The sequence below is a fragment of the Parasteatoda tepidariorum genome, chromosome 11, assembly GCF_982258835.1.
Source record: "Parasteatoda tepidariorum strain Cologne lab strain chromosome 11, Ptep-v5.0, whole genome shotgun sequence".
NCBI classification, from domain to species: Eukaryota; Metazoa; Arthropoda; class Arachnida; order Araneae; family Theridiidae; genus Parasteatoda; species Parasteatoda tepidariorum.
This window is the reverse complement of record NC_141765.1, coordinates 19,713,185-19,724,058: the sequence shown is the minus strand read 5'-3', so window position 1 is coordinate 19,724,058 and position 10,874 is coordinate 19,713,185. Positions and strand designations below refer to the sequence as shown.

General features: G+C 29.7%; 1 protein-coding gene across 1 annotated transcript in view; it reads left to right on the top strand.

Annotated features, from left to right (window-relative positions):
• LOC107451041 (uncharacterized) overlaps nucleotides 1-10,504 on the top strand; it is a 266,235-nt gene extending 255,731 nt beyond the window's left edge. The window contains exon 4 of the mRNA XM_016067013.4: nucleotides 2,044-10,504. Coding sequence (XP_015922499.1) covers nucleotides 2,044-2,144 — 101 coding nt within the window. The 3' untranslated portion in view covers nucleotides 2,145-10,504. The remainder of the gene's footprint in view (nucleotides 1-2,043) is intronic.
• The last annotated feature ends 370 nt before the right edge of the window (nucleotides 10,505-10,874 follow it).

Sequence of the window (10,874 nt, the reverse complement as noted above, 5' to 3'; positions counted from 1 at the left end):
TGTTTAATGCTTTTAATAAATATCATATAATTTAATAATTCAATAAACAGAAAAAACAATAAGAAAATGTCCCAAAAAATATCAAAACATTTATTTACTGAAAGCAATTTATTAAAAATTCCAAATAGTTTATAAAACTTTTTTAACTTAATATCTCTAAACTACAAGATGCATCATCTTTTAAAACTAAATTGCTTCTCCTATCATGATTATTATTCTTTCCTCTTTCATCAAAAAGTTTCCATTCTGCAGCTTTACCACCTTCTCTAACATAAGGGATATGATCTTGTGATGTTTTGTGTCAGTTCAGAAACCCAAGATAGTTTATCTATCCTTTCTAGGGAAAAGAACCATGTGTTCCTTTATCCTTTGTGGTAGTTGGCTATTCATCCTGCAAGCTATAATGTGACAAAGAAACAAGGATATGTTTGTAATAAGACTTACACCACTTATGTTTACATTAATGTTATTAATACTAAATGTAGATTCTCTTAATAACTCATCTGGCTTGGTGAATCAGATAAAACATTCATGACAACACTAGTTTTCTGGACATAATTCAAAAGAAATGTCTGAAAATTTCCTCAAACAAATTTATTAATTTAAATTTATGAAACTCCTTAAAAGGAAATTTTATTGAGAATTCATTTTCCAATTCTTTATAATGTATTTATCAAATACTTTCTATGTTGATGTATAATGCAAATATGTATGTATCTGTAAGTGTGGTTTGACTAACTGAAGTAGATGAGAAACAGGATTAAAATCGTAATAAAATTTTTATTTCGATGCAGACCTCGAGGTGCAACAATAAAAGAATATTGCTATCTGTGGGACATTTTAAATAAAATTATAAATTTTGCATAATATGAATATGGACATGCCATGCAAGATAAATCCTCCACTACCTGTTTAATCAAAAGCTAAATCAATATGGGTGAAAAAAGAATGGTTTTAAAAATAGATTTTGATGCTCAGTTGTCCTGACTTAGAATAAAAATAAGTTATAAACTTGGATTGAAATAAAAAGTTAGCCATTACATTTATTGAAAATGAAAATATTTGCATTCGCTCTTTATAAAACTAAATTTATTAGCTGATTTATTTGTTGAAAAAAAAGAGATTAGGAATGATTAAATTTATGAATAAAAGAAATTAAAAATCTAGTAAACATGTACCTATGACAACATCACATGAAGTATGTTCTAAATTTTTAAAAATTATCATAGAATAACAAAAAAATTAGTAATAGCATTTCCTAATATAACTTTTGGTTTATTCATAAATTTTTTTGATTCACTCACATAAAGAGGCATTGCATCAAAAGGAAACAATAAAGTGTAAAAATAAGATTGAATAACGTTCATAATATATTTTGTTAAAATCGAATCGAAATATTTAGACGGATTTTTTTAGATGTTTAGTTTCATTTGCATTATTTAAAACCTTTTCATACTAATATAGTACAAAAACGTTTTGCATAAAACCACCGTGACATAAAAAGGGACAATTTCTAATCTTAGTTTGCAACTGTACACAAAATTATGTAAGTTATATCCTTTTACTGCTAACGCTTTTATTTAGACCTTCATATTCAGACGAATTATTTAGACGTTTTGCTTAGATGTTCAGTTTGATTTGCATTACTTAAAACTTTTTTAAACTATTATAGTACAAAAACGTTTCTCACAAAATTAGTCTAGCATTAAAAGGGGCAATTTCGAATCTTAGTTTGCAACTGTGCACAAAATTCTATAAGTTATATCTTCTTACGATTAAAGTTTATATTTCTGAGTTCTAAGCGTTACATAACTCTTGATAATCCTGGACTACAAAATTTTATTAAAATTGCAAATACTAACGTATGGAAGAATTTAAAAATTAATTTATTTACGTTTTTAAGTGATTACACATTTCATGTTTAACAATATCATCAGTTTTGCAAATGGATTAGTAATTAAAATTCCATACTCCTACTTATTTCATTACTATGCTTTTCCCTTACAAATTCCTTTTTGATAATAATTAACTGCTTTTTTGCAGAATCTTCTGGACATGTTCAGCTAGCTGCAGACCATGGCAACATTAATTTCCTGTTACTGACCATATTGTTAATACTGCAGTGGAGGTACCACATGTGGTGACGCGCTGCTCCTTCTTGCAGATTTTTTCTTCAAACAGTTGCAGTGTGCCTTGAGATATCGCATCTTTTCCATTACATAAGTGAGCTTCACAAAGCTCCTCAGCTATGGAATGTTCCTTGTGCAACATAGATGGTCAAAGACACTATATAAAACAGATTTATACGCTCAACAATCTAGTCAGTGAAGGGACAGCCCAAAGTTCGAAACAAATTCAAGGTCATCTGTATGCAAGATTCTGGACTGGCATTTAAAAACTTTTTCGATGCTTCAGGACATTAATCGGGAAAGTTGTTATCAGTACTTAGAAATCGATTGTTTGTATGTACTATAAGAAAAGTTTTTAATGCTTGTAAATAATTACGATCATTTATTTGAATTATTATAAGAAAATATCAGAATGACTTAAAAAAAAGATTTTGAGCCAATATTCAGTGTTACCGAATTTCCCGATTCATCTCATTCAACTACGATTCACGTACCTCACATCCTTCTCCTATACTGGACGTGGTAGGTAGAAAATTCTGATCAAACATCGGATGAAACAGATCATATTACAGATATATATCTGTTATATATTACAGATATATACCAGACGTAGTCATATTTCTTCAAAAATAAATTTGTTAATCGCATAGATCACCAACTTTATCAAGTTTATCATTATTTAATGTAAAGAAAATTTAAGTGCCACTGAAATAGGTATACTCATTATATATCGTTTAATTGAGACTAATATTCGTTACTACTGGTTATTGTCATTACTAGTAATGTTTTTACTGGTTATTGCCATTACACCTTACCACTGTTTATTAAATCTAGTTAAAAACAAAAGTAAAAATAAAATATACCGCCCTCAGCTCTCAATTGACTGCCAAGAGAATCATGGAGGTTAAGGCTCCACAAAGTCCAGCATTGCGCTATGGCCGCCTTCACTTTACTCGACAAATTGGACCCATTCACCTAAAGAAGAGTAGTCTCAGGATATAGAACCCTTATTCTTCTCATAAGCAGCTGAGTGCCTTAACCACTATCAAATCGCGGCTCACTTAATATATTTAATGCAGAGTGCCCAGCAAAAAATACTCCTAGTTCAAAATTAATCAATCAAATCATTCATTATTGATAAAAGGATAAAATGACTTATATATTGATATAGAAAGATGTAAGACGTCTGCCCAATTTTTTTTAAATTTGCTTCAAAAGTTTCTAACATTTGGCTACTAAAATTAATGCTAAATAGAGTAAAAGACTGCGCCTTAATATTGCGATCCAACCTGTGATAAATCCAAAGCAGAAACACACATTGTTCCGTGAAAAGCATGGCTTCCTTCTGGATGTAACTCCCTTCACGTTTCAACGACAGATTTGATCGCTTTGAGTTTTTGAGCTCCTTTTAATGGGATTTTACATAGCGACTGCAGCAATTTTTTAAATTAATTTAATCTGCTGGTAATTAATTAAATTCTACGCCGGCCAGGTGGCCGAGCTGTTAGCGCGCCTGACTGCGAAGCCGTTGGCTGCGGGATGTTTCTCTCTCTCTCTCTTTGTGCTGTCCTCTGTTGTGTGAGTGTGTGATGTGTGAATGTGGCCCACTCTATAAACGGGTTTGTGGCAGTGTGGCGAGGGTAATGTTGCTCGCCTCCGTACCATTGGTTCATGGGTGCCCACTGGGCAACGCTAAATGAGTAACAATTCCGGCATCTTCATAGGCCAAGATTAAAATTCAGTGCCTGCCATTGGAAAAAAAATTTAAATTCTTACGACTTTCTCTGTCATTACACCGTATATTTTATCCCTCTATCTTCAATAGTTTTAAAGAATGGTGCACTTTTTTACAGGACACCTTGTAAGACTTATCAAATGTTATGTGGTACTAATGGTATCTACAAAGGTTCATGGCTTATAATCACTGAAATACCTTTCAGAATCTAATTAAATGCCTTTATGTTGATCGAAAATCCGTCCGGAATTTACTTTACCAAATGAATAGTCATCGTAATCCTTGATTAAAAAATCAAGTTCTGCAACTTCAAACATAAAATTTCAAGGCTTGGTGAAAAACATCAGATTATTTACATAAAAGAAACAACATCATATTTAAAACCATTACAACAAGTTAAAAGTGTAATTCCACTTAGTTTTTCACAAGCTTTAATCTTTTCTCAAAAGTAGTACAAGCAACACGTACAGCATTCATAATTGTTTTTTGCCCATGCACGTTTTATATCACTCTAAATTTGGTTCAAATTTGTGCGTTTTACATTATTCAGTATTCGCTGCATGACACCTCATGCAAAAAGATTCAATAACCAGAAAGCTTTAGAGCCATTTATTTTCTGGCAGTTTGACTTCGCACCAATTTCTAGGTTCGCAGAATGCGAAAAAGCACAATCTTGCCAATAGCCAATAATATTCATCCCCATGCACAGTATTGAGATTGGGCAAAAGAGCTTTCTCCAGACTCTATTTAAATAGACTTCACAAATTTTAACTCCCTTATCAATAAAAACCAAAGGAAGTTTTCCCTTATTTCAGAAAGCCCCAAACTATTATTGGAGATGAATTTTTCAGGCCAATTTTTTATCATGTGGCATGCTTTAAATCGATACTGTCCACAATCTGTCATTTTGAGGTATATAGAGCTGTTCTAGAACAAATGATTTCTCATAGGCTAAGACAAACCTATCTACACCCTTCCATAAGTGAACTCAGCCATTTTTTAAGTCTCCTCTTTTTTTATGACAAACAATAATCCGTGCATTTATGTTGTTCTAAAAGCTCAAGTTTGTAATACTTGATAAACTTTTTGCTATAAAGTATTAGACGAAATATTTTTTTTTGCTTGCGTTGCGATAAAAATACTTTGCAAGAAATTATAAAATACCCTGTATATATTTTGAGGCAAACTTTTAAGGGTACCAATCTGCAGTGTACCCGGTTCTGCATCAGTGCTATCCAAATACTCTGACCAATTTGCAACATATGAAGCCCTAAAAATAGTGACTTAAGTCATGATTTAATAAAAATCACTTGTCAATTTTAATTTTTTTTTTAAAGTTATTATAATTTTCCTACATTTAAAAGAGATTTTCTTTTCAAAATAAATATTAATAACCATTTTTACAACGTATTAATGAGAATTTGATTTTGATTTAGTGGATTTATAAAGCTTTTGGTGTTAAAAAGTCGAAAATCGCATTATTCTAAATTAATAAATTCATCTTCTCATTTGCACATCACTCACTTTTTCTTTATAACACTCATCAGTTCAATTATACAGCTAGTCATTTGAATTACATAGCTAGCCTCTTGAATTACAGAAGTCAGTACTCGTACTAATACTCAGTACTCGACTGATTATTAAAATCAATAAGACTACTATTTAAATAAGAAATAATATTTTTCCAAGATTTTCCTCTTAATATTATTACAAATCGATATATGCAACTTTTATTTCACGTCATATAACTATAATAAATGGCCTAAGTCAAGATGATGCAATGACTTGCTTTCTGATTAAGTTAGCTCTTAAAAAATCATCAGAAACTCCAAAGTAAACATAACAACAGCCCTAAAGCAAGCATCCATCTCTTTGGAAGCTGTGCCAACCGAAATTCACTTCAACATTAACCTTTGGCCGATGACATCAAACAACAAACCTCAAACTAGCATCCATCTCCTTCGGAAGCTGAGACAACCGAAATGCGGCTCAGCATTAACCAAACTGAAACCAAATGTATGTATGCCATACACCAAATTAAAATTTAATGAACCTTTCTTTAAACTAGACAAATGCAATTTTAATATTTTACATATTTGGGATCTGTTATCAACACAGAAAACAATATTACAGAGGAAATTCATAACAGAATAACACTTGCCAACCGAAGCTCCTTTAGACTAAAGTTTTTAAAGGCAGGTTTCATAAAAAGTTCAGCTAAACTGATTATTTATAAATGCAGCTGAAACATGGACAAAAGAAAGACGCATGCAGCTACATATGCAGCTAAAACGCAGACAAAAATTATTCAAAAAAAATACTACTTGCAGCTTTTGAGAGAAAATGCTCAAGACGTGATTTCGCGGAATTCAAAAGGATATCACTGGAGAAAAAAAAATCGAACTCTACAAAATCTAAAAAGACTTAGAAAGACTAGATTTTATTAACATTCAAAAATGGTCACATTATCAGAGTGCCCGATGAAAAATGGAAAATGAAAAAATTTTTCTCAGCCATACCATCAGGCATTCAAGAAAAGAAGTCCTCCAAGATTCACATAGGTAGACTGTTTGGAAAGAGACTTGAGCGTCCTCAAAGTAACCGGAGAGAAAGTCAATGTTAAGGGTAGGGCGGCTTGGAATGAAAGCTTGAAGAAGGCTAAGGCCCACACTGGGCTGTCATGCCATTGGGTAAGGAAAATAGCTAAATGTGTGATCGATTTCTTGCCAAGTCTTTCGTAGCATTCCAAAAGTTACTTAATTGTATAATTAATGCTCTTCTTCATCGAAAATTTCTTATATAACTGATAATTGCTTTGGACTTCACAATTTATTTACAAACCAATTGCTGACTGCAAAAAAATTAGAACTAAATGGTCAATACTTAAATTATCTTGGGTGAGTTTATAATCTACAAAAAGACAGTTTATTACATTCTAAATGGTATTTTATAAGACATAACCAATGGATATTATTTGCCCAAGCATTTTGCTTAGTCGAAACCAAATCGGTTCATAATTCCTAGGTTGAATATTTCAAACCTAGCTAAATATATAGGGCCCACCTAAGCCCTTACATATAAGTATAGTTCATTTACCCTACATAAAATGTTAATCGGAACTACATCCATAGTACTAGCAATACATTTCGTTGCACAGCACTTGAAAGACTACACTTGTTTTTACACACATTAGAAAAATATACTTACACGCGATGATGTGTGAATGGCACTACGGTATATTTCTATGATACAGCTTATACCTAATTCAATGGCACTAGTATGTATTCTAACTAAATATCAATTATTTCGTTATGGTTACAAAAGTTATTATTATTGTTCAATGGACTTACTAGTTTATCACAAGCCTATGCCTTTCAACATATCAAGTACATTTTTAGACAGACCAAGATGGAAATATTAATAATTCAGTCTACAATATCCTTCTAACTAGAAAATAATTATTTTATAATATTATGATATACTGAGCTTAATGTATGAAGACGTGATTATAGTATACGAAGTAGATAATATTTATTGGTTTAACAAGAATTAAATTTATTCCTTTTTCTATTCTTATCAGAGGGGAAACTCTTCTACCCTTTAACGACAAAAAAGTTTCAACAAACTTATATTATTCTAGTCAGGGAAAAGTGCAATCCAATCAGAGTGATGTTATAGTACTTTTTTTTTAAATAAATCGTGTGTATTTGCACTTTTTTTTGCTGTTGTCTGATCAAGAAAATTAACATGCTACACTTTAACAGCAAGTCTTGAAACAGTTGCATGCAGTTGAATGGAGTAACATATTGACATTAATTGTGCAAAATGAATATCTTATCTGTGCCAATTATCATTACATAAGCACTAGTCATAGTACTTATCATTCATATTAAAAATATATTCAGTTTAACTAAGTTAAATGCTGATGGAATCAAATAACAGGAATTAAATTTCTTAATATTCTGTTGCTTCATTTTAGTTCTATTTAAAAGTCTTGTCAGCATATTTTTAAATTAAGTTAAATGAAGTTTTTTTCGGTATTTAAGTAACCAGTACTATAATTTTTCATTAAGCCATTTTCCTTAACTCATAGACCACTGAATGGTAAAATCTCTAGAACATATTATAGCCCACTTTTAATAATTTATTTAAAATTCGCTGAAGTTCACATTTTTAATAATACGCTTTAAATAGTACACATAATACAAAAAAACATATGTTATAACATATAAATATTGGTACCACTTTCAGGTCAGAAAAAATTGGTTTATAATCAAATGTATTAATTAATACAGACCCTGGCCAAATTATTAGACGCCCTATAAGATTCTATGTAAAATCTTAATTATCAGTTGATACTATACAACCTCATTGTTTCTACGTGACTGATACCGGTTTGCACTTGTTTAAGTCCGTGAATCAGTTGGTTAAATTAGACGATATATAATATAAATTCGGTCATTGGATAAATTAAAAGATATATTATATAAATATAGTATAATTATTATACCAGGTATTATATTAGTATATTATAATAAGTAGACAAAATTATTAGACGTACTGCAGTGTTTTAATAATTACATTTCTTGAGTTTATATGCAATACTTTTGTATTTAAACATATATGCAATGGGTAGAGCCCGGATTTTGATGACCTAAAAAATCTCAACTAATGCCCTTAAAAAGTGCAAAAAATGCCCTTAAGAAGGGCAAAAAATGCCCTTAAAAATGCAAAAAATGCCTTAAATAAAGTAAAAATATTGAATAAAAAAATTTTTTTGTTCTTTAAAATTATTATGAGTCATTTAAAAAATATAAAGCAATGCAATACTTGTTCTGCATTCATTAAATTTTGAAAAATATGTTTAATATCCTAAAATAACAAAAAAAGGAAAATATATTGACACCAAAATATTTTTATTTTGTATAGAAACTTTAATGGATATAACAACTCCCATCTCCTAATATTACTAAATATCAGAATTACATTGGATTATTAAATGTTTTTTGATAATTTGAAAGGTAAACGAGCGTCTCTTGTCTGAAAGTAAATTTTCATTCCTGCAGAAGTTTCTTTCAACATCTACTGATGTTATAGGTGCGTACTTGAGAAAGACGGTCTCACTTACTGACAATTCTTCTTCAATTTGAAAAGATTTTGCTTCACCTGTTAATATCCTATAGATTTTCTTCATTGTTTGGAAGCCAGTGTAATAATGAAAATTGATAAAAAAATAATAAAAATTGGAAGAAATTAGCAAAAAAAATTTAAAAAATGCATTAAAATGCAAAATACGCCCCAAAATTTAAAGAAAAATGCCCTATAAATGTAAAAAAAAATGCTCTAAAAGACAAAAAAAAGTCCAAAAATGCAAAAATGAAAATGTCATCAAAATCCGGGCCTTAGTAATGGGTTTTTATTCAGGAGATTTTTTTATATACTTTCTGCTTGTGTTTATTTTTAAAATATTGCATTACAACTTTAACCAATTGGTACATGAACAAAAACAAGTGTAAACCAGTTTCAGCCTCGTAAAAGCAATAAAGCTGTATAGTATCACTTGATAATTAAGATTTTACATAGAATCTTATAGGGCGTCTAATAATTTGGCCAGAGATTGTATATCCATGAAAAATGATTTTTATTGGATAAAACCGAAACTAACTAAATCTTATTTTTTAAAATAAAATTACTAAATTTGATATTTTTTCTTTACCTGTTCTTTAACCTTTTTTGAAGTTTATGTAAAAATCTTTTTTTCTACTAACCGCGGCTTTCTTGTTCATAGATTTTTTTGAACAACGAAATGTCATCACTTTGTTTAAGTATCGTAAAAAATTACGTTTTTTTAGTCTTCAGAAGAAGTTTTATTTTTTTTAGTTTCAGAGAAGTTAAAAAGACTTGTGTCATTTGATTTTTGTATCAAAACCAATGAAACCTATTCATTTAATATCAAATTAGTACAATCTAAAATATTTTATAATCCACATAAAAATAAAAGACTATGATGATAGACATAACTTAAACACAATCATAGTCTTTTGATCCTAAATATATCTTTACTTACTCAAATTTAGCTACTCGACAAAAAGACGAAAAACTTACAAAATATCAAATGTCTAAACAAGAAATGTCTCAAGCTATATTTTAAATTTTGGAATAATATATGATGCTCCTCCATTTAAACATTTTTATATTAAATAAAAAGTACCTCTGATGAAAACTGCTACGTCGTTAAAGGATTGAAAGATTGATTTCTAGAGTACGTAGCCTAAATTTGTAGTTCATGTTAATTTACGAAAACAATTTATAAACTACTGAATTAAAATAATTCATTTTTGAAAAAAATGGCTACGATTGAAGAAAATGACTCAAAATACTTCACGGACATTTCCTTTCATGTAAAAACCCTTGATAATGATGAATTATCAATGTATGTTGATATAGAATGTTATCACTGTTTTAAAGTTTTGTTGATTTTGAAATGTTACAAATGTTTGTTTTTGCTTGAATGCAATCAAGTATTCATAAGAGTATTCGTGTTTTTGAAATTGATGTAATGATTTTTTGCTGTGTTATTTATCGCATCTAATCGTTTGTATTTGGAGCAAAAATAAAGTATATCGTTGTATAATTTCAAGTAAGTGTGTGATTTCAAAACTTACACTTTTTATTATATAGTAAAAATTGCTAGCTACTGGATTTAGTTATAACATCGAAAATGCATTTTTTTTAAACAATAAATTCTTTGCTATGTAAAGATTCTATTTAAAAATTCGTATTATTTTCAGAACCAAGAAATTTTGCACTATCATTTTAGAGCAACTGTTATAGTGAAGTCAGAAATGCAAAGTAGAATATGTAGAATAATATTTATTCAAAATAATAGCGAGAATAATGCGGAATTTGTTTAGAATAATACGTAACAGGGAGAAAAAAGGACTGTAAGTTTAGAAGATTAAAAATAATTGTAAAATGTGAGTTTATAAAGTCAATTTTTTCACGCATTT